The 24,166-nt window shown below is 43.0% G+C and overlaps 1 protein-coding gene across 7 annotated transcripts in view; it reads right to left on the bottom strand.

Annotated features, from left to right (window-relative positions):
- LOC311250756 (myosin phosphatase Rho interacting protein) overlaps positions 1-24,166 on the bottom strand; it is a 45,045-nt gene that overhangs the window by 14,133 nt on the left and 6,746 nt on the right. For all 7 annotated transcript variants that reach the window (XM_084342763.1, XM_084342762.1, XM_084342764.1 and 4 more), the window contains exons 2-14: positions 22,961-23,038; positions 21,454-21,519; positions 13,295-13,446; positions 13,129-13,213; positions 12,857-13,028; positions 12,209-12,653; positions 8,008-8,134; positions 7,046-7,150; positions 3,911-3,967; positions 3,575-3,643; positions 3,399-3,488; positions 3,039-3,148; positions 1,195-1,759 (exon numbers count right to left, since the gene is read on the bottom strand). In XM_084342763.1, coding sequence (XP_084198889.1) covers positions 1,195-1,759; positions 3,039-3,148; positions 3,399-3,488; positions 3,575-3,643; positions 3,911-3,967; positions 7,046-7,150; positions 8,008-8,134; positions 12,209-12,653; positions 12,857-13,028; positions 13,129-13,213; positions 13,295-13,446; positions 21,454-21,519; positions 22,961-23,038 — 2,121 coding nt within the window. The remainder of the gene's footprint in view (positions 1-1,194; positions 1,760-3,038; positions 3,149-3,398; positions 3,489-3,574; positions 3,644-3,910; positions 3,968-7,045; positions 7,151-8,007; positions 8,135-12,208; positions 12,654-12,856; positions 13,029-13,128; positions 13,214-13,294; positions 13,447-21,453; positions 21,520-22,960; positions 23,039-24,166) is intronic.

Below are 24,166 nucleotides of genomic sequence, written 5' to 3' on the forward strand. Positions count from 1 at the left end.
CATAAAATGGCTTATTTTTAGGTCAGAACAATTCATAGTTTGATGTCAAAATTAATTCATATGAAAGAGTGTATTTTTCAGATCACAAGAGATTTTAATTAGGCTATGACTCACATAATTAACAATGTCTTAACAACCTCATTCCGTTCACTCTGTGAGTTGGAACAACTGAGACAACTGAAGTGCTCGGCTGTTTCCTGCTCAATATGCTCTCTACATAGCAGTACTTGTGAATGTTTGAAAAATAAAGAATGAGCTGTGTCTTTTGCCCACATGATACACCAACAGACTGTTGTGTCTTTTTGTACACAGGAAATCAAGGTGATCTCCTCAGATTAATTGAGAGTTGTCAGAATGTCCTGGTTTAAACTGGGACCATCTTCAAAGCTCTTGACTGTGCTGTCTTGACTTGAGCTTCTTCAGCTAACGTTAAGTTTAGCTTCAAGTGCAGAGCTGTTCGAATAGACAGTCAAATATTACAAATTCAAACATGACCGACCATTGGTTTGTCATTATTACCAGAATTGGTCTAAAAGCCATTTGTTACATTTAGAACCACTTTTTAACGTTGATATCATATTTGAATACTGAGGAGTAATTATTGAGCAACTAGTAGAGTAATGTCAGGTATACCATAAATGTAATATCTTTGTAAATGTAAAAAACAAACAACAACAACAACAACAACAACTAGTAACAGTTTTACTTCATCCATGTAGAAACATGTCATATATGGTATAATTCTTGGATTAATCATATTTTGTTTAATACAGTGTAGAACGAAAATATGAACCTGTTTTTTGACTAAGTAAATTGCACACACATTCACAATATTGATAATAAGTTTTACTCTTAAATCACAGTTACATTTCCTGCTCAAAATCTTCAACTTTAGATGGGTTGATAAATTGAATTAAATGCATTCTTCTTGTTTTAAAGCTTAATAGTAGAAAATCACATGACCAGTTACCCAATTTACGAAGACTGGAACCTACCTAATGTGCCGCTGTGATGAAAGAAATGTAGCAGTACTGTTTGTCAAAGTTCATCTTACATGCACTTGAAATAAAACCGTTCTATTTAATTTCATGTGCTTCTCATCATCCCCGGATGTGCAACTTGCTGGGTGTGTACTCACTGTATTTGACATTGACTGAATAGACTAAGAGATAGACACATAATGAGCAAACTTACCCCTTGCTTGTAATTCTCCAGTAGCTGCTCCAGCTCGGCAGTCTCTCTGGTTTGCACTGCAGTGGGTAGAGGCACTCTCCTCTCGTCCCGGATGGGCGTATTCTCCACCTGGTGCCAGTGTTGTTCAATCACCTCCTCCACCCTCTGCTGCCTCTCCAAAGACGTGGGACTTAATGGATCTATCTGTCGGACACCGTCTCCGCTCTCACAGTCCGCCCTCCCTCCTTCTGTAACGGATGTATTTTCCGATGAGCTGGTCACAGACTCATACCTCTTCCGCCTCTCCTCTCTCCTCCGACTGCGCTCCAGCTCTCCCAGGTCTGTGTGGAGGCTCTCGGCCTCCTGTGCCCGCTGCTGAGCCAGAGCCTGAGCGATGGGTCTGAACTCTGCCCAGTCGAAGGTCTTAGACCGGCCTTCTCTTCTTCGTTCACGCGCCCGGCTCTTTGGGACACCCGCAGTTGATTCTCTCTCCACAGACGAGGCCTCAGAGGAGGGGGAGTCCTGGGTGACATCTGGCCTGACCAGACCCTCCAAAGGAGAGAAGGAGCCATGATCCTCAGTTGAGCTGAAAGGCAGTGAAGAAGGCAGGCGAGGAAGTTTTAGCTTCAAAATGCTTATTATAATGCATAACTTCATCATTTCATCCTGTTAGACATTTATCGTACTTAAGGTGCGTTCACACCGGACCTTTTATTTTTGTCGCTGACGCTCGTGTCGCTCCAAAAAAATCGCTCTGTTGCGTTTTCAACGGTATACGCTGCTGACAACGGCCCAGTTTGACGAGCTGTTGGCGAGAATCGGAGGCAGGATTGCCCGGTTGGACACCAAGTGCAAGCGCTCCATCTCAGCTGAGGAGCGCCTGGCCATTTGTCTCCGGTGTGTGTGTGTGTGTGTGTGTGTGTGTCAACGTAAAGCCGGCTTTGCTCTTCCGGACCGGCGGAGTTGTATTACGTTTCCATGGTTTCAGTAGTTGTCATAGTTACACATAGATTACGGCAGCCAATCAGCGCTGAGCGACAAGCGTCTGACGGCCAGAGACTTGGGGTTTCTCATCTCGAGCGACAGAGCAATTGAGCGTTTTCTCGCTCCGTTGCTCCGACGCTGTCGCTCAGAGCCCCAGCGACATTTCGCCTGAGCGATTAACCGCTCAGTCGCTCGTTTGCATTGACTTCATATGTAAACTTGTCGCCAGCAACAAAAATAAAAGGTCCGGTGTGAACGCACCTTTACTGTTTGAATCCTGGAATTAAGGCCAAAATGTGTTGTCATAGTGGCCTCTTGACCTTTGGCCACCAAATTCTAATCAGTTCAATCTTGAGTACAAGTGAACATCTGTACCAAATTTGGAGAAATTCCCTCCAGGTGTTCATAAGGTATTGCATTCACAAGAATGAGACAGCCGAACGGACGGACGGACGGACGAACAACCTGAAAAACATAATGCCTTCAGCCACGGCTGTCCCCGGCACGGAGACATAAAACTAGTTTTTCTTGTTTGTTTCTGTCAAACCTCTATGACGCATGAGAAAGAATGCTAGCTTCTTTCTACCAAATTAAGACTTCAGACAGTATACACTTATTACAATACATCTAGTACAGTGACAAAGTATCTGTCATCACAATCAATCTTTTTTTATTATGTTTGTAAAACACAAAAAATGTCAGTAAAAATCATCTAAACTTGACTGGATTACAGACTGCTTGAAGATATGACGGACCAGCGATGGAGCCATGAAACTGCTGCCTCCAGTGGACATCCAGGGTTCGTTCAGATCAGAGGCTTAATTATCTATCCTCATATCACTGAAACATGTTTACAGAAGTGCTGAAGTGATCGTACTGACCTCGCCACATCAGGGGCAGTGGAGGGTCTGACGTTCTTCATGACAGCCTGGATCCAGTTCCTGCGTATCCCCGCTGTCATGGCCGACAGAGTGTGCACTCCCTCCTGGGTCTAAACATTTAAGAGCACCATGAAATAAACTATAGTTAGAAAAAGTAACCATACTGTTGCCTCTCCTGACAGTGTAAGCAGCAATAAATCCTCAAGTTGTGTGATTTATTACAGGACCATCAAATCAAATTATTGTAGAGGCTTTCACTTTATCAAAGGGATATGTATGTAAAACCAGGTCATAATACTTAATTATTGGAATAAATGTGGGAATAACATAACATTCACAGTAGAAATATTTGCCTCTTACATGTATTTGGAAGCCATAGTTGCGTTGAGCCTGGTACTCAGTTACATTGCAGCAAGTTGACAAGTCGATCTCACCATCGAGGTCAGAGGCCTGAGGTGACACAAAGAGAAGAGACATGAAATAAAACAAAGATCTGTTCAACACAGAAATATGCAATTAAGAACAAATAAGCTCACCTCCTCTGCAATTGAGTCCTTATAGTATCTCAGGCTGTGATCTGTCAGAACAAACCAGTACTTCTTCCACTAAAACATGGACACAAACAAGACAAAGTTGTTCAGTAAATCGGCTCTGGAGAGAGAACACTACGTCCGGACAGGTTACATCTCTCCGGTGAGTTATTGCACTGTATGATGGGAATCAGAGGGGAGGTGTGTCCGACATGCCAGTTGGTTTTGGTCTGGCATGGTTCTGAACTGTGACCACTAGAGGTGCTCAATTTGGCGTTTAGGACCTTTAAATATCGGTCGACCTCACTTAAAAAAGGGGGCAGATTAAAGAGTTCATAGTACCTGGCCTTGCTCATCCAGCTTCACCATCCAGCCTTTCTTGAAGTTCAGTAAATCCGGCTAGAAAAAAAAAGACAAAAGAAATATATTAGGAAAAAGTCTGAAATAGCACTGAAAAAACTTTGGGTGTCAAAATGTTCAACATGCAGATGACCTCAGAACAAAGTCAAATACAACTATTTTCTTTGCTACAATAAGTGCTACAATAGTTTCCCACCACTTCTCTTAAAATATCACAAAATAATGCAGAGTACGGATCCAACCAAAAAGTACCCAGAACCAATTCCTAAAAAAATAAGCCAGGTAAAATGTCAAATTCAGGAACAAAATCATTGTCATTGTTCAAAAACACATGCTCAGTCAGTCAGGTGGGGGTAGAAGTTGAGCCCACCAGTGGATGGCACACATTCAGATCAGAGGAGAGTAATGAGGACCACTGGTCAGGAGCAACTTCTGCCACATCTGCTGTCAGTCTGTGAATCCAGCTGAGGATGCAGCTCAGTGCTTAGTACTGATGTATCTGCTGTGACTCCACACAGTGGAAGGAACACACACATGTGCATGGTGACCTCAGGAAGCAGTGGCAAATTGTGATATACGCTCTCTCTCTCTCTCTCTACCCCTCTCTCTCTCAGTCACTCTGTCTCTCACACACACTCACACTCACACTCACACACACACACACACACACACACACACACACCTCACTCTTCCAGCCGACAGAAATAAAACAACACACATGGCACAGGATGGGTGCAATGAATACACGCAGCGGGCAAAATCTACACACAGAGGGAGCAGGATAAGGACAATAACCTGGAGAGGAGAGGGAGAGGAGGGGGCTGCGCTGCCCCCTGCAGGACGGAGGTTTGGCCTACAACATCCACACCCTCACAAACATTAGGAAAAAAACATTTTAACTACAGTAGAAATCATACACTTAGATCATGCAATTTGAAATGTGATGACTGATCTACCATTTTGCTCTTTTCCTTTACTCAATTTAAACAGTAAACAGGCCATTTTGTGTATTCTTCTTACGCTCACAATGCTGCAGCACATAGCTGTGCTTTTCCTAAATGCTCCACCTTCCCAAGCAGACCTCAAGAATAAAAGCCGTCAGAGCAAAGCTGTTGAGGGGCTACAAGTTCTCTCTCAATATTTAATTCTCCTAACTGTGTTACCTAACACAATCAGACCCACAAACAACCCGGTGACCTCTTTCTCTGTGCACACAGCTGAAGACCTGGCACTGATGCTGACCCTGGATCCTACAGCTTAGCAGAACAGGAGAGGCTTTGTCTGGGAGCGCAGAGACACACTGAAACACACTGGCCTTCAGAAGGACTTTAAACATACAAGTGTTGGTTTCTGTCAAAACAATTAGAACAAATCTGAACCCAAGCCTCACCTTATCACCTGCTACATCTTCTAATCTACCAATCTCCTCTACAAGTGCTCTGGTTTGTTTAAAGCTTCTATGCAGCAGCATCGTGGGAAAAACAGGCAGTCTGAGGTGAACATTAAAACTGGTTTCAGAAGCGAAGCTGAAACGACCACACCATTAATCGTTTGAACCTAATTCCAGCTGCAGCTTTCCAGCTATTTGTTTTTTGGACTGTTGGTCAGGCTAACATGCAATTTATACTGACATTATAGACGCATCAATGAATCAAGGACAGAACTGTGTCAATATTAAACTTGTGATCAGTAACATTGGTTATACTAACACTGAATCCAGTTACTAAGTATAAAATGAGAGGGTTTTCTTGAAGTGACAACCACAGAGAGAGTAATCACCTGCCTCTGCAGCTCTTCAAAGCTTTCTAACCTGTTTGAGCTCCCTGTCATGGCCCACATGTGCACCGTTTGGTTCAGTCTTACTGTTCGCACCAGGCCTGATAAACCTGCTGTACAATATCGACTCAGCACGCTACGGCACACACACAGTTACCCAGTGAAGAAAGTCACATTTTTAGCATGAAGCTATTCAGGTTTGTCTACAGGCAAAAACAGAGCTAAAGGGAGAGTATATATTGGAGGGATCAAGGTCATGTATCTGTCCCTGTACAAAGCAGGGTGGCACAATGAAATATATATGTCCTTTATTTAACCAGTTATTTAAGACTCGAGGAAACAATGGAGGGAAAAATGTTCAATTACCTTGAACATAAACAAAGACATGAAGCAAACAAACAACACACAATTAAACCCCTTCCAGCTCGGTCCACTCTGTACTAGATGTAACCATTAAAGCTCCAGCTTAGTCACTCAAATGTCATGAGCAGGACATCTGGATCCGTCCGTACTCGAGTGGTCACCATACTGGAATTTCTAACTTTGATACAATACCTTTAAAAATATCAATATTTAAGACCAAATATAACAAGGTTTGTGTACTGTGTGTTAAGTACAACAGCATTCAATGTAATTACATACTGACTATGTTCAGAGGCGTGTGAGGAGGGAGCTTATGTGGACACTGCAGTGGTGTGTGTGTGTGTGTGTGTGTGTGTGTGTTGACTCACTGTTGGAGAGAATAGTTTCAAATATCTAGTATCAATATTTCAATATTTTTTATATTAACATTACAGGAATAGAACATCACTATGATCTAGTTTCTGGAGTATGCTTCTTATATCCAGGTGGATCACTCGTAGACCTTTGCTTTTCTTAAAAGTAGATGGGTTAAGTGGAGAGTTTGGAGTGGCAACAGGAGCAGAGAAGGCTGTAGTTGTCCGAGCTAAATTATAAACGCTGACAGAAGGATCTGAATAAAGAATCTGCAGGATTTCTAGTAGGAATGATTGAAGGAGAATATATATTGTTAAACTGTGGGAATGATTACAGCTCTGAGTATATTACTATAAGTGTTGTGCTCTGTTAGCCATAGGTCATTTGTAAGACAGTAACATGCTGATGGCCTGATCACACACACACATATTCTGGCCTTTTACATAATTATTGTGTGCTTTCCAAGAAAGCTTTCATTAGAACATAATCTAGTGGCCAAGACAAGGTTCCTGCAGTCCCAATGAAGAACATTTGGATGAATTGTGTTTAAATGCATCCTAACCTTTGACAGTCATAGATGCTGTGCATTGAACCCTGGACCTTGACCAGGCCGGAAACACTCACCGTCATGACCGACTCAGTGGTCCTTCTGTCCAGGGACTTGGCTCTCCTCAAAGGCGGCAGGGTGGAGGGGAAGTCCAGACCCTGACCCACGTCACGCCTCTGCTCCTAAACAGCACACACACATAAACACATAAAAATTTCAACATACGAAATACAAAAATCACATCATTTATAGTTCATCATCCATTTGGTCTGTTTGGATGGATACTAATGTGCTTCGAGGAAATGTCAACTGCTCCTTCTCTGTCAGGATCAACTCTGCACTGAACCAAAGAGAATGACAACAGACAAACACACTGATAACGTGGGGCTAAACCCGTCAACTCTAAATCTGTGTGTGTGTGTATTGTTTGAAAGCAACAGTAAGAATAACAGATAGCTTAGTTGTGCGTGCAGTACGAGGCACACAAGCAGTTCTTATCATCTTCATCTGTATACATACGTGACAGTTTCATCTGCACATGACTGACAAAGATCTGGGACCAGGCCAAAAAACACTGTGTTTAACAGTGTGACTGGGACTCTGTATCAGTGTGTTGGCTCTCTCTCAGTGTTCCTAAAGTTGGGTTTTGAGCAGTTTTAGCCCAGCACCATGGGCCAGGGTGGGAAAGGGAAGCATAATCATCAGGGGAATCCCACCACAGAATGGAAACTGGAAATGAATACAGCACACACTGCTGACCTCTGACCTACAACTAAAACAAAGGCAGGACAGAGAGAGGCAGCGATGGAGGGAAGAGGGCGAGGGTGAAGGGAAAAGATAGAAGAGAGGGGGAGGTACCGGGGGAAAAACATAAAAAAAGCAAAACCCACGCTGATAGGTCCAAGGTCGAGCTCACATGTGATGTTGTTTAAAAACACTGTTTACAAGTCTTACCCAATCTATTGTAAACTGCTGCACAATGTTGGCACTGTTGGATCTCTCACACACACACACACACACACACACGCTGCAGTGTTACCTCTCTGTGGAAGCGTCTGTGCTCACTTCGGCCCTGTCTGGCTCCACTCCTCCCCGACTCCTCCACCTCCATTTTCTCTGGGTTCTCCAGCTCCAAGGCCTCCAACTTCTCAATAACACCGGAGCGACTGCGGATCCACACAAGCACACACAGATTTAAGTATACAAATAACAATCCAGTTAGTATTTCTTAAACATTTCTCTTCTACATTTTGTCCTTGCACAGTAACAACACTGAAAGGCATTAAAGTCTATGGGACATGGCGTGAGATAAAACATCTTAAGTCCCTTTTAATCCAATAGTTCCAGGACTCAAGTGGGAGCTTTATTATTTCCTGTTTGCGCTTCCAGCACATCTGAAGAACCGGGGTGATCAGGAGAATCAGACTGGTAATGGATTTAAAAATGATGGAAGGATTTGAGACATTTTCCCACGTGAGGGAGAGACAGCACAGTTACCACGTTGTTCTTTTTGCTTAGTACTGAGCTTTCATTGGATAATAATACATGGTTGACATTCAGCAGGGTGTTTAATAATGAATTGTTTTTGTTTGAACAACATAACTGCAATAAAACAATTAGCTTGTTTAACTTGTTAAATTATTGTTTACTAGCTCTGTTCTGTCAGTCGCAGTCTCCTGAGAAAGTTCCTGCAACCTTGCATAAAGAAGTCACAACAGGTTGGGCATAAAAATGGGTGTTTGGACTTGAGCCTGCTTTGGTAGGTTTAATGTGTGTGAATTCACACAAAATCCTTTCTATTTGGGTAGACATGAGTAAGATTAAGTCAGAATCCAAGCAATCTGCAACAAAGTAAAAAGCCCTGACATAACCACATTGTGATCAACTACACAGCTCTTGACATTTGCACCATGTGTCCTTTCTGTACTGCATGTGAAAGATTTTGTCAATGCCACTGTGTACATGTAGTCAGATCAAAATTTCAGCTGGATTAAAAAAAAAATACTTGAGTTGGGACACCCTGGAGGAAGTAAAGTATGTTGTACCAGTTCATACATGTTGCTCTTCCTCTGTGACTTCATCTGCTGAAGCAGCTAAATGTCAAAGTAGAGATCCATTACAAAACTGAAGGCAACGATAATATGCAAAACAGAGTAAGAGTTCTGTATTGCATAATATAGACCGTTGCTTTTAGAGTAACAGCTAAATCATAGACATATTGGGTACAGAGAGAACCAGACCAGAGGTGATAAAACTGCCTCCATCTGTAAGCTTCCTCAGACTGTGACAGTAGCTGCCAACTCTGACATGTTCCCACACAGACCTTGTGTTAAATGACAGAGGAATCTGTATCACAAAGAAGAGGGAGGTGGGAGGCTGTGGGAAATATTATATTACTCTTTCTCCTAAATGTTGTCCTTATTTGGGGACTCTACAGCCAAACCTGCAGTCCTTAAAAGGGAACAAAGGAGAGAGGAGGAGGACAAGGACAGCGTGAGGCCAAACGCCAGATGTATGTCCCTGACATACAGGGATTCAAGAGGGCTTCATCACAATCCTGCTATGAGAAGGTTGGATCCAATTGTCCCCGAACAATGCAAGTGTTTGTATCATACACGCTGGCCAACTGTGTTTCTCTGCACAGTGACATGTCAGGAGTGTGTACCAGTACACAGGTGTTCACTAGCAGAGTGTTGTTGAGCTTCATTTACTGCTCTAGTCTCTCAAAGATCAAGTTAACTTTCAGTTTTAGTTTTTTACAAAGGCTTAAAAGACAAATCACACCTGAACCTGAAGATTTACGTGAAGTCCGGCAAACTGCACACATTTTCTGACGAGTACGTCACAGTCCTGTCATCGTTTATCTGATAAAGTCCAGTCCTTATCGTCACTCAGACATATGTACCCATTACGTAAACCTAACTCTATTGAAAGATGACTGGACATTTAGGGAAGCAGCCACATTGTCTGTATGACATTTGGCACCTGGTGTGTCTGAAGAAGTGGTAACACCACTGGAGAGCAGTGAGGAGTTAAGAGGTTCTTAATGTGAAGTAAGTCCAGTGTTTTCGGGTCTCACAGGATGCATCAGTAGCCCTTTCCGCACAGAGATTCCGCATTATCGCCGCACCAAAGGCTCGCCTTTACGCCGCCTTTGTTCTTTCACACTGAACCAAGCAGCACCGGCATAAAGTCGCTCCAGCGTGTCATTTCAAACAGCATACTGGCGTTGCAGGACCAAAAGAGGCGTGACGGTCACAGTACACATCATGACTTCTTTAGCGTGTTCTCCCTGGTTTCCTCCTGTAAACTAAAAATGTATCCGCCGACTGTTTAGAATCATATGGATGCTTCATAAAGTGTTGTGATTGAGTCATTAGCCATTGATCCTGCTGTGAATCTGTGTTCATTACATCTCTACTAGTTTTTTGCTTCACATATAGCACATGGAATGAGCTACATAATTGACAGGGGCTACAGTCACATGGTGCCTGGCTGTTGAATGGGCGGGTCTGTACAGAGGGAGAGGCTGCTTCACTTAAACCCTAAACTGGCTCAAGTGGACCAGTAATGTGTTTATGGGGCAGTGTTTTCCTCTCCTCCTTTTCCTCTCACGCCTGGCATGGACGGAGGGGCTGAATGGAGCAGGAAGCTGGCTGTGGGAGGAAAAAGATGACCCCCACCTCACCCACTTCGTTTGTTTGAAATGTCGCCGTCTCTGGTGTGTGTATGTGTGTGAGACCCGTGACCTCTTGGGCAACAGCACCAGATTACTGAATGGAAAGTACGGAGGCTGTGTGTTTATACAGTGTATGCTTACAGTATGTGAGACTGCTGATAGAAAAAGAAAGAAACTGGCGGGACACACACACACACACACGTATAGAACACACATATCTCAGGATATTCAAAGAGCATCACTAACCCCTCTCTCCCTCAATGCCTTCATTTCACCAAATACAGACGTTTCTCCTCCCTTCCATTAAAACCACAGCAGTTGAGAGAGTGTATGTGTGCACATCAAAAGCTTTGGAAGTATGTGCGTCACTAGACTGTTAGTGTGTGTGTGCATGTGCATGTGTATGGGTGTACACATGCCTTTAAAAGGATAAGCCAGAGGCTCAAGTATTTCCAGAGCACAGTGTCTGCAGCATGGCGCTTGATTCTGGGAAAGCATCCACTAACCTGCTTCATCAGGTTAAATCAGAGGCAGATTTAAGACTTCACCTGTCAGCAAGAGCAGCAAGGTGTATCAGGCTACGTACATCACTTCCTCCACAGCCTGACCGGTGTGTTAATGTGTCGTTTTTGTTTCAGCAGAAGAAAAACAGTCTCTTCTGATATTTAGTCTGATATACTGGATTGCCAAAGTGTCTGGACAGACTGTTTAATGTGTAACATTTACAAATACAGACTTAAGCCAAACACATCTGCCAGTGAGTGTGGCTGGCAGTCAGGCGTGGGTGGGTCTGTCACACAATTACTTTTCAACACCTTCATCTCAAGTGTTTTCTGTTATCTACTGCTGTTATGGTGAGACGAGCATCAGCTGGGATGACACAACAGACAAAAAGATTGCAGAACCACTTATTGCTATTCATGAATGGATTTTGCACATCAAGATCAGTTAAGTCTGCTTGTAGAAACAGTAGTCCTCTGATGTCAGTTATCCCTCCTGGAGACTCCAAGTTTATCACAGGTAAGTCTAATGTCTAATGTACCTGAAGAATAGTTTGAAAGACGCTGCATTTTAGAAGTAGAAGATTTACACTTTCATGGAGCTTATATCATGAGTAGACAGGAGATCTTGACTGAAAGTCATGATATCTTGTCCTCCACTGCAATTTTTCTGACCATGTCTCCTGCGAGTCCCCCAAATTCATGAAAGTGCAAACTAAATGGCTGAAGGAACCTTATTAAACAGTGCACTAAACTAATGATTAGTTTAATCGTCGATTAATCTGACCATTACTTTCACGATTGTTTAGTCTATAAGATTGCAGATTTCCTGAGCCCAAAGTGACATCCTCAAAAACAGCCCGAAACCTAAAGATTCTTCATTTACTGTCGTAACTGACAAAGAAAAGCAACAAATACTCACAAAAAGGAGAAGCTGGAACTAGACAATGGGAAAAATACTAGTTTATACTACTTTGTTGTTTTAAGTCAAGCTGGAATCTACTGAGATAAAGAAAGAGAAATGGACTGTTAGGAATGAATACTGTTATGAAGACACTGACCTCCTCTCGGGGCTGAGGACTGCCTCCCTCTCCTGCCTGTCAGGGCTCCTGAATCGGCTCCTCTTCTCCGCCTTCCTGGCCTCGGCCTCCAGCCGTCGGGATCGTGGCGTGTCGTGGTGGCTGTAGGAGTGACCGCCCCTCTGGTTCGCCGGGTGGCTGTCCGTGCTGGTGACCGTGCTGCCGCTCGCGTCCGAGTCTAGAGAGCTGACTGAGCCACTGATGTGAGAGCCGTTAGAGAGCAGGGAGCTGCCGGAGGGGAAGGGGTCGCTGGGGGCCGGGGAGAGGCAGCGCGGGATGCCACCAAGACTGGAGCACGAGCCCGTCGGGGAGAGCAGGTCACTGGGGGGCTGGGGCACAGAGCCGTGCGGCGCCAGGCTGCCCCGGTCCACCTCATCACCGTTAACCGATCCTGCGTCAGAGCCATGCGCCACAGAAGCACAGTCACCTAGATGAGACGGGACCAAAAACAAAATGAGAAACTTAACTTTCTGTTACTTTACTGTAATTCATTTTTGACACTACTTCTTACTGAAGAGCCACAACACTCTTCTCACTTTTTTATTCATTTCATGTGTTCGCTATTTGGTTTCATTAACTTTACAAACACCATACAGAGTTCCTCTAAACAAGGATGTTATTCCTCCGTACCTGCAGGGGGCAGCGGTGATCCTGGAGGCAGATCAGCAGCGGCCCACACAGCAGCCCCCTCGGCCTCTCTCTGGTTCAGCTCCTCCTGCCAGATGATGGAGCTCGAGTCGGGAACCTTGTCTGCCTCAGGGATACCAGAACCTGTCACTGCTACCTTGGCTGGGCCCGGCTCCTGGACACAAACACGTCAAACCGTCAAAAAAACAACGAAACAAGAAAAGTGTAACATGAAATCAAACTGTGACAGTAGGTTTTATGATCAGAATCATTACCTGGGAGGTCGTGGGCTCCACCTTGCGTTTCTTCTTCTGGTTCTGTTTGTTGGTTCTGGGGTATACCACCAGTTGCTCACTCCACCTGGACAGAGATGAGAGTGTTTCTTATATTTTTGTGTGCACATCCAATCTTACCCAACCCACCAGCATCAAGACAACTTACCCATTGATGATCTCTTTATTCTCTCCTCTGATGAAGTACTCCTGGTCCGGAGTGATGATGCACAGGGAGTTCTTCTGGCCCGTCTTGGGCTCTGCGTCTATGACGTCCGTACACAGGTTCATGTTCACCGTGCCCTGAGGAAGCGTGCTTGGCTAGAGAAGACACAACAGGAGGCATTAGCCTGTGTTGGCCTGTATGATTCAACCAGAGCTGCAACGATTAGTCAATTCATCAACTAGTTGTTAGTTGTTAACTAACTAACTTAACTGCCAATTACAGTGTTTTCTGCAGGTCTGCAGAAGATTTAGGTGCACATACTTCAGGTAAAGTTTTCTTAGGTGTCCCCCACCAAGAAAATCTTTAATAATGCAAATTCACATAATTTAGGACTATTATTTTATTTGTACAAAAAAATGGAAAAGTCACAACAGACAATCAAACAAAACACAAAAAGCTTCATGAGAAATGCAAATTCACAGTCCACTAATGACTAACTACAACCATTAGATGTGGCCACTGCACCCAAGCCTTAAAATGGTGAGAAAACCCTGAACTGTTTAATTGTTTTTGTCATCTTTTTTTTTTTCAATGTCGAAACATTTCTGATAACAGCTTCCTAAATGTGAATATTTTCTATTTCATTTGCTCCTCTGTGGCAGTAAACTGAATATCTTTGGGCTGTGGACAAAACAAGACATTTGAGGATGTCATCTGGAGCTTTGGAAACATCTTCTCCATCAAACAACTAATCAATTAATCAGGAAAATGATTGACATATTAATCAATAATGAAATGAATGGTTGAACTACATTCAGTTGTCTGCTCCAACTTTTATTACAGAACATTAAAAAGTACAAATGTGGAAAAAATGTAAGTGGGATGCCTGAGTCACCAGTTTGTTTCCATATTGGATGGGTGACTCCCCGACCAAACACTGATATCATCGGTGTCACATTTCAAATAGTTAAAAGGCAGACAGTCCCTCTATGATTTTAGTGACTTTTTTTGTGAATGGTGCGGAATTGAAATGCCTGATTTTGTGGCAGCTTTTCAAATGCAATGGAAGTTGCGATGTTTTTCGGGGATTTTTGCAATGATGTTGCAGGAGCAAGTGAAAATTGCAACAGTTGCGGTTGTTTTTCTCGCGCACACACAATCCTGCAGGAACTCTGCTCAACAGGTTTCACACCAACTCTCCTCCAGGCCCTCATTCCTCATCTGCGTCTCCTTTTAAGAGGTAGATTTTCTACTGTATGGACACTCCACTGTTATCACCAGATCGCCATGGTAACGAGGCAAATCCTTTCAGTTATAGCACACACTGAGTGAAAGGGGGAGATGACAGCAATGGGATACCAGACTAAAGCTGCTTTGTGTGTGTGATCAGTGAAGAACGCAGAGCTGAGACTGCTTTGTACACCAGCTACCACACCGAACACTGAAAAACCTCCAAAAAACAGAAATATATTCAACAAGCCACAGACAATTAACTGATGTCAGCTTCCTGTATATTCTGTGTGTCATTTGAACCTGATAACTTATTGTCTCGTTAACATCAGAGGGAAGAAATCCCCTAAACTTCCTTCTCTGTGTCTGCTCTGAATCCTGCAGCTTTGTTATCAGGCTTTGCTGGGCTATGCCTGCTACAGATGTAAAACAGGTGCTGGGTCTTTTTCCAGCTCCTTTTAAGGCCACTGAACACAGATCCAGCTTTATTAAGATCTGCCCATAAACCCCCGGGGGCTGCCAAATATGGCAATTACACCGCGTCGCACTTTAGAACTCAGACGCTGTGGAAGAATTTCCTCCACTAGAAAGAAACCGCCATGTTTGAGAAGAAGTAGCAGTGAGGAACTGTGTGGTGAAACTTGTGGCCACGTCAGTAGCACAGTGATCTAAGATGAGAATGGTAACATATATACAGTACTTTAAAGAATGGAGGAAAGCTGAGATTATACATATTATCCACTCTAAAAATCTATTGCCACTAATAAGCCCTTTTTGACCAATCGGAATGGAACCACGGAAACTAAAACAGGACGTAATTTGAGCCCCTTTTGCATTTCCACCATATCTGTAGAAAGGTGTGAATCTTCACTGATGATTCGATTACGATTCAGCTGTCAACATTTTGAATGCAAAACGATTCTGGATGCATCGCGATGCATCTTATAATTGAGAAGTTTCCATCACATCTGTAGAAAGATGTAAAAATTGAGCAGATTTAAAGCTGCAATGATCAGTCGAGTGAGTGAGATGAGCCACTTCCAAACAAATATGCCAAAGGTTTGCTGGTTCTAGCCTTTCAAGTGTGGGGATTTAAGTAGCGATCAGCCAAGACATTAAAGGGACGAACAGGTGAAGTGAATAAGATGGTTTTCATCTCGTTACAATACAATGTCCTGCAGGGAACACCTTGGGTCCTGGCCCTGATGTGGTAACAGGTAACAGGTATGACTCCTGAATTCCTGACATGATTCCTGGACCCTTTGAAAAGTTCCTGTACTATAATAGGGTTCTTTAAGTATAACTACAGCTAAAACACTGAGCCAATGAATCAATTAGTCAACACACAGAACAAAGAATCAGTGACTTTTTGTTATAATTAATTCATTTTTAAGACATTTTTCAAGCACAAATGATCTTACTTCCAGCTCCTACATTTTGACGATTGGCTGCTTTTCTTCATTTTAGGTGATAAACTCCATATCTTTGGGTTTCAGACCTCAGACAAAACACGGCATTTGATGACGTCGCCTTGTGCTTTAGAACCGTTATTTTCATTCTCGATTTATCTGTAGATTATTTTCACAATTAATCAATTAGTTGTTTGGTCTAAAAATGTCAGCCAGTGTTTCCCAAATCCAAACAAGACATCCTCAAATTTCCTGTTTTTGTCAACAACCCAATTAACTGTTATAGAGGAATAAAGAAACCAGAAGATATTTACCTTTAAAAGGCTGGAATTAGTAGGAGTTAAACTATTACTCAAACCATACAACTAACAAATAATTGATTAATTGATTAAACACTGCAGCAGTTAATATCTTAATCTAGAAAAAATAATGGGCTGAATAATTGATAACTGAAACACAGATTTCTAGTTCTTCCATCCCTCAAAGCTACAGTTGTAAAACGTTCTATCGACCAAAGAACATTATCCCTTTATTGGTTGCAGCTGGGGGACCTTAGCACTGGAAACTTTGCCCCGTCTATCCACTTATTCAGTGTTAGAGATGACGCTCACAGAGCCAGAAGGTGAGCTTTCTGTGTTATGTGTTGCTGTAAGTGGTGCCTGGTTTTCTTAAGTCCAGCTGATCCCGGTCCTGAAAGCAACTTGTTGCTTGGAAACTGCCCTCTGCAACTGGCAACAAAACAAAGTAGACGTTTCTGCCAAGGCTACCATTCAAAAGCAAATTAATTGTTGTGGGTTTGATTTCTACACAACTGGGCCAATTCCATATCCTCCCATTGTCTCTGCCTTCCATGGGCCTAACTATTTTTAGCTTTGTGATGGGATATTATTAAAACCAACAACTTTCTCACAGGCTTTTCTTGAGATGTCTGTCCCTGTGGCTGACATGACACAAGAGGCTATAAAACAAACCAAGACACTGAACTACACAGACACAATACAACACACAAGAGACTGACAAGTAACACAATTTTAATAAAAAAAGAAACTGTCTCTGAGGTAACTACCCCATGCTAAAATCTTTACTTTTTATTGGAGTCCATGCCCGATGGTAAACGTTCCAAAAAAAACTTTAAAAACAGCATGAAAAAACAACAGAGCCAGCTTTAGAATTAAGTGGAGAACACCCACTCCATAAATAATAATAAATCCTCCAGGAGGCTTTTACAGGCTGGGCCAAAGGCAAGTCCGCCACAGCAGGCTCTGGAGAGGAGACTGCTGTTTTATAAGGTACATTTGCCTCGACACAGCACCCTCCATCAAAACTCCTCACAGGCAGGAATGGCCAGTCTAGCTTCAATGCTACGCCTGCAATGATGGAAACACAGTGGATCCAAAACAGAATACAGTGGGTTATAGAGCTGCTTTCAATTTTCTAAAATATGCCGAAGGACAGAAGCAGCTCTGGAGCTAAGTGGTCTCCCCCGACCCCTCCTTCAGTATGTTCTCATGATCATTGACCTTTTAACCGTAAAGCTTTCAGGGTGGCCTCGGAATATTTCCATCCTTGTGGAAAATCCTTCTTTCCCTGACAGTCGGTCTCACTATCTATCCATTCACAGTCTTCATCTCACTTTGATTAGTCTTACGTGTACCTAAACTGTTCCTTAAACTGTTGAACTGTCTGATGCATCAGCAGAGCTGGGTGCTTGCTGTGGCAGGCCGTGTGTGGAATGTCTGGGTCTGGGGCATATCTGACGTTTCCTCTGTGGTTTTTAGGGGCTACAGCTCCTTTCTCCTGCTCTCTGTGCTCCCAGGCTGCGAGCTCACTGCAGTTCACCAAATAAGGGCATTGGAGGAGGAATGCTGCTTTAGATGGGAGAGCATCTTTCCCTCTACTCGTGGTGAAAAATAGTTCAGCTCTAAGAGACCACTGCTTCAGATAGCACCCTGCTGTCTGCTGGGAGAAAATAGCAGACGATGTCATCGCTCCCTGGACCTTGTTCTTCAAGAGGATTATGAAAAGGGGAAAAACTGTTCAATTCAGTCACTTCTCTGCTTGATAATCTGTAGCGTTATGTAGTGACTGGGCGCTGACAACAGGCTTCACTGATCCTGGACTCTTAACACACACAGAAAAATCAAAAGGAGAATCATCCCACTAAAATAAGAAAGACACAAAAAAAAAAAATCAAATGTTATTTGAAACAAGACTAGGTCAAAACCCTCGTACATGGCTGGATTGTGTCTGGTAAAGGTGCAAAAATTCGGCCAATCTGTTATTGAGGTAGTCGGTAGTTTACGATTTAAATTCCTGGATATGAAATGCTTACATGCCAAAAACGGCAGAATATTCCATTTAAGCTCAACTGTTCCCCATTCTGAGTTTTATTTTATCTTTAATTTCTATTCAGACTTTGAATTTTAATCACGACTAGAAATACGCTCCATACAGAGGGTGTTCTGAGTGCTCTGTAACTAGAACAACCATTTCTGACCGAATGTGGCTAACAAAATCCAATATAACTTCTCATTCTTCACAAAAATAAATCTCATCTCATGTGAGCATTGGACTAGTAACCACAGCATCCCCAGAGTCCCTTACAGATTGTGTGATTTAAAGAGTTGAGTTGACAAATTATAAATCATTCAAGCCTTCCCATAAATTTGGCATTAAATGCAATACATAAAGTTATTTCTGTCCTCGTTAAAGATGTCATTTTGTAGCAGCATTGCTGTCACAGCCCGCTTGTGTCTGTGTCTTACATCCAAAACAGCTGTTGGAACGCTGTTTTAACTGATTAAGTAATTTACATTCAATAAGCAAAAGAAGACAACATTTAAGTAAGCAAACATTTCAAACTTTACTTTCTCTTTGAGCTAAACTAAGCTAGCTTAGCTTGGCTGCTGGCTTTAGATATGGGAGTGGTACTGATCTTCTTCCCTTGGCAAGAGAGCAAATAAGCAAAAATGTCAATCTCTTTAAAGTCACTGGGTACAACTGGTGCAAGCTGGAGTTTACTGTGGGCCTTAAGGTGAAGATGAGGGCATGTAATGTTTGTAAGCCACTTCAGAGAAACACAGAGCTCTCCCTCACAGAACATTCAAAGTGGGAAAAGAATAAAAATAAAAATGTCTGGATTTTTATTTTATTTTTATTATTTTTTAAATCAACCAGGGCTGAAATCAGGCCACCTCACCTCAGCGTTGGAGCTCTCTCTGCTTCAGCTAGCCACGTCAACCATTACTAAACTGTGATGAAATTCTATTAGTAAATACGATCCTGTAATCAAGTACTAGTCTTTCTGGATGGGAAAAAAACATTTCAGTCCACTTCTGGAGTCTTTCTTATAACATCTTGATAATGTTAGACAGTTGTTGACCACAGTCAAATTCAAAAGGATTGTTTTACTTTTAGTCAGCACAAAACATGGACATGAAGGAGGAGGCTCCAGTGACCGTAAACTTGAACCCTGCTGAAGGGTCCTGACATGGCAGCTATTAAAACATGGAGCTGAAGATAACAATACATTCTTATAATGTACTGTGGAGATAATGTGATCAAAAGAATCATGAGACAAAGAGTGGGTGGGTGTGGTTCCTGTAAATCTCTCCACTATATAAAAGCCACATGAGAGGAATGGCGTATATGAATGCAGAGCTCAACCCTGACCTTAAACAAATCATATCTGCCCTCAGCTGGTGGCCCGAGCTATTGGGTAAACAATGATGAGCTCGATGAGATCAAGACCGTTAATGTGTTGTTATCAGCTGCAGGGTTTTGGAGAGTTCCTATCCTCTGGGTCCAGAGCACAAAGCAGCCATTTCCCTGACCCACTTTTCCTGCCTTGTGGAGCACATGAAAAGACCAAAAGGACAATGAGGCAGACAGTTTTGGAATCACTGTTACAATGAGAGGAAAACACAACTGCACACCAGCCTGGGTGTCACTGGAAACACATTACACAGTGGAAACGCGCACTCGCACAACCAAGTTTCCTCCCATTGTCATCACTGGCAACAGAGATCCACCAAATGTGACTTCAAATGGCTAACAGAGGCATAGCAGGGATGTTACATAGTCAGCTCATCTCTTTTCTCCTCACTGTCACTTACAGAAACAGTCCTACGGAAAGAGTCTTAGTGTTTCATGTAAAAACCTGGTGAAGAAATAGTCCCTGCTATCCTGAATTCAAGCTCATTTGAAAGAACCTGAGCCAAGACTGTAAACATCCACTTGTTTTTTTGGTTGCTGAGTGAAGCATATCTACCAGCCACTTGCTTATTTAATCAGCATTTGACTGGTGATTGGTGCTAATTTTGAGCCCTGGTCACAACACATGTAAAAGTAAATGTCTGTGTGTTCCTGGCAGGCTGGCTGGTAGTGTGTGGCCCCCAGTGTTTACACACAAGCAGTCTAATCTCCGGCCTGATCAGCCGGTATGGGTTTGGTCACCCGTGTCACATTCCCCTAGCGACACACTACCACCACAAACACAGGCTTACAGTGACTTCCCAGCCTCTCTTTAGTTCTCAGACCCACTGTACAATGCTGGGATCTCTCTGACACATGTGGCTCTGATGGTGCCATCAGTCTCAGTTACCATATGTTAAATGCTAGAGCAGAGTCTGATTCTGCAGCACCATTGTATTATTCTTTAAAAAAAACCTTGCGTATCACGTAGGGGACATTTGTGGTGAGGTAGCATATTTTCAATACTGCTGACTAATGCTGCACCTTCAAGTTAAGCCTACAGTATCCTCATCATATTCCTAAGCAGATGTGACACACACCAGATGAGATACTAGATGGGCGCGACTCGTAGTATCCTGCATCTCAGAAACAAACACCTGTCGGATTTGATTTAATGACCACACACAACAAAAAGGTTAAAGCTGGAAACAAACTTCTGTCACACTGACAAATGTGAAGGACGCAAGTATCCCAAACAAGAGTTTGACCAGCTGTCCACAATATGCGCCAAAGAAAGGTAATGATTTGTGTGATGCATACACTACAGGACACATGGCAATGACATCAACCATAGATGATCCATATGACACGAGTCAAAGTAATACACGATCAATCAGTTCCAGGTTATATGTGGATCTACAGTCTGCGGCCATAATGTGCCGAGGAATGCAGCACTGTGCCAGCAAGGGGCAGAAAGAAGCAGACTATAAGCTAGTAAACCTGGATCTAAATAATACAGGTTTTTAAATTAATCTGGAGGAAATGGATCAAACTTTCAAGACATTTACTCATAAAACATATATTTTTGTCTCCTTCAGTTCAGATTCAGATGCTCTGGTGTAAGGTCTCTACACATTCTTCAAAAAATAAAACATTCTATAATCAAACACTTTTCACAGTGATCTCAACTGTATCAAGACTTTGAAGTAACTCTTGAACCCAACTTGACCCACATGTGAAACGGCTCTAACAGCATTTCCAGGCTTTGGGTTCAGTTTCACAATGTGGCTACTGTGGATGTGTGAACTGTGGACTAGATGCATTACTCACCGATTCGTCCAGGGCAAAGCGCAGGCAGCCATGTTCATACAGCACAAAGAATCTCCGTTGCCATTTCTGTCAGAGGGAAAACACGCTATCAGATTAGTCTGACACAGTAGGTGGATTTATGAGACAGCTGCTCCTTTTCAATAGACCAAAAACAATTAAATATTAGTGTTTAGCCTCATTTTAATTATTGCAGAATGGGCGGTGACAAGCACTCTCCCTATAGTAAATTTCCATCAATGAAGGGAGTATTTCAGTGCTGAATGATTTGTCTTGCTATGCAATAAAAAGAGGCAGATCATTTTAAAGTGGCTGCTGTATGACCAGAGAAAAAAAGAGAGAGAAGGCTGTGGTATGCCCTTTGGCTTAAAGGGAAAAAACCTCCAACAACCACTGTACCACACCGGACCAATTAACACTCCAGCTGGTGGGTGACATACTGTGAATTGGGTGGTGCTTGGTTTTTGCTCAACCAGTTTAAAGCAATTGCCGCCAGTTCACAATATTTCTCCTATTACACTATCATATGTTTCTTACGTGAAAAAAACAGCAATGCTGTAACCGAATCTAGATTCATTTTTAATAAGCACTGCCTCGTTTGACAGATTGATTCGAGTTTTGGATTGTAAGCAGCCCCTCTTCTTGAATGGGCTGTCTGTAGAGGTGTACAGAAAGTCAGAAGTCAGTGTTTCCCACACATTCATTTATTTGTGGCAGTCTGCCACAATATCATCATTGGCTGCCACACATTGATTTTCTGTTTTTGAAGCCGCGCATCCCGTTTTCACTCACTCAAGATAGCGCATCTGTCAGTCAATACCATGATGTTATAAACTCCGATACAGTGGATGGAGGTGTGGTTTTTAATCTGGCGGTAAAACCAACAAAGAAGAGGAGGCGGACTATTTAACGCAGTTGGCGTGACCGTAACTTCCTCTGCAAAGAAGACGGCTGGCCTCATCGTCGAAATCAAGCCCCCACAAAGAGCGCCAGGCCTTGAAGCCAGTTTTTGTCGTGGCCAAGCCGTGTAATTACATCGTCATGTGATGCAACATTGTGAAACGCGTCTGTAAAATGGTAATAAACGCCACACAACCCCAGCAAAATGACTCGTTTTACTGTCAGAATTTGAGCAGTTCAATCCAATAAAATTTGGAGAGTCTAGAAGAGCCGTGTGATTACATTTTATCCCCATTCAAGTTAGCTCGGCGCTAAACCGGAAGTTAGCCGGCTCACGCCCTATGGCATCCCAGCTGGACAGCCACTGCCACAATTAAAGTCTGATTCTGTGGGAAAAACTGGAATTAGTTCCAACAACTGCTGGATTCTGGCAGACTTTTGCTCTGGGTGCTGCCAACATGGAGGGAAGGTTGACATTGTTCATTTATGTATACTAGTCACATTGTAATTATACAAAGCTGGTTCAAAATCAGCAAAGTTTCCCTTAAGGGGAGCTTAGTGTACACAAATTTGGTGAAAAAACATGCAGGCCTATAATGCATGCTCTTACCCGGGATCTCTGCATTGGATTGTCAAAGTCAGTTCCCTCAGGGGCCAAGCACAGCCATCCACCATAAATAGGTTTAGCCTGTAAAGGAGAGAGGGGGAGAGAAAAAGAGCAATTTAGGTAATCATTAAAGCTGGAAGAGAGTGTGAGCTGAGGGGGAAGGGAGGGAGCCAGAGAGGGTGTAAATATGAGAGAGAAGCCTTTCGGGGTCCAGATGTTGCCTCTGTTCTCACAAGGCATTTTGCAGCCTTCTGCTGTAATCAACTCTGTCTGATGACATGCCTGAGTGCTTCTCTTTCCTGTTTCCACCAGTATGAAAAAACAGCGACATACTCGGCAAACAAAACACAACTACACACACGATTCACCTTGACCACAAATTACCATAGTCCCCAAGATGAAGAAATGTTCAAAATACATGGAACCATTCAAAGATAGAGCCTGCGCCCACTGGGCAGCAGGTAGGCTCTTTAAAACGACTGCTCTTTGCTCTCTGACAATCTCTTTGCTTTAAGTGTAAACCATTAGCAAACAGCTCTCATACCAGCACTCACTCCCCCCACCTCTTCCACACACTTAACCTGAAATGTCTCTGCTGGAAGGTGGAAGGATCCGATTATTAGTCTGCTAGTCTAATACTGCCCTGTTACTGCTCCATGTCACTGCATGCCTGCCATAAATCTATACATGTTGTGTTTGAACTTGCATGGACACGTCTATTAAGGCAGGTTTGATGAGCTGACACCATTAAAAAAGGTTATTTTGGAGATGCAGCATGTTGTGACCCAGATAAATCAAATCAATCAGGTAATTAGACAGAAGACGACTTCTCTCATGTTGAGATTTCCTGACAGACACCTTTAAAAACGGTACAGAGTCTAAAGAGAGAGGGAGAAAACATGGAGCAGCTGTTTCAGAAAGAACAGGAGCAAGAACACATCACATACAACACAAATACACAAAGGACCCAACTTCCTGTCCACTGATCCTGCAGTCCACACCCTGCAGTGCCCCTTCCCCAGAGAGCCTGTCCTCTCAGACCTCATCCAAACTAATGTGGCTGAACTGTGAAAGTCAGCTCATCTCTCCACTTTCTTGACAAATGCAAAGCTACACTGCACAGTGCTACATACTGTATTGTATGACAGCGTGCACTTGCATGTATCTGATTTGACAACAAAGTGCATTTCTGAATAAAGCTGAGCCAAA

This window comes from Pagrus pagrus, assembly GCF_965226575.1.
Source record: "Pagrus pagrus genome assembly, chromosome: 21".
Taxonomy (NCBI): Eukaryota; Metazoa; Chordata; class Actinopteri; order Spariformes; family Sparidae; genus Pagrus; species Pagrus pagrus.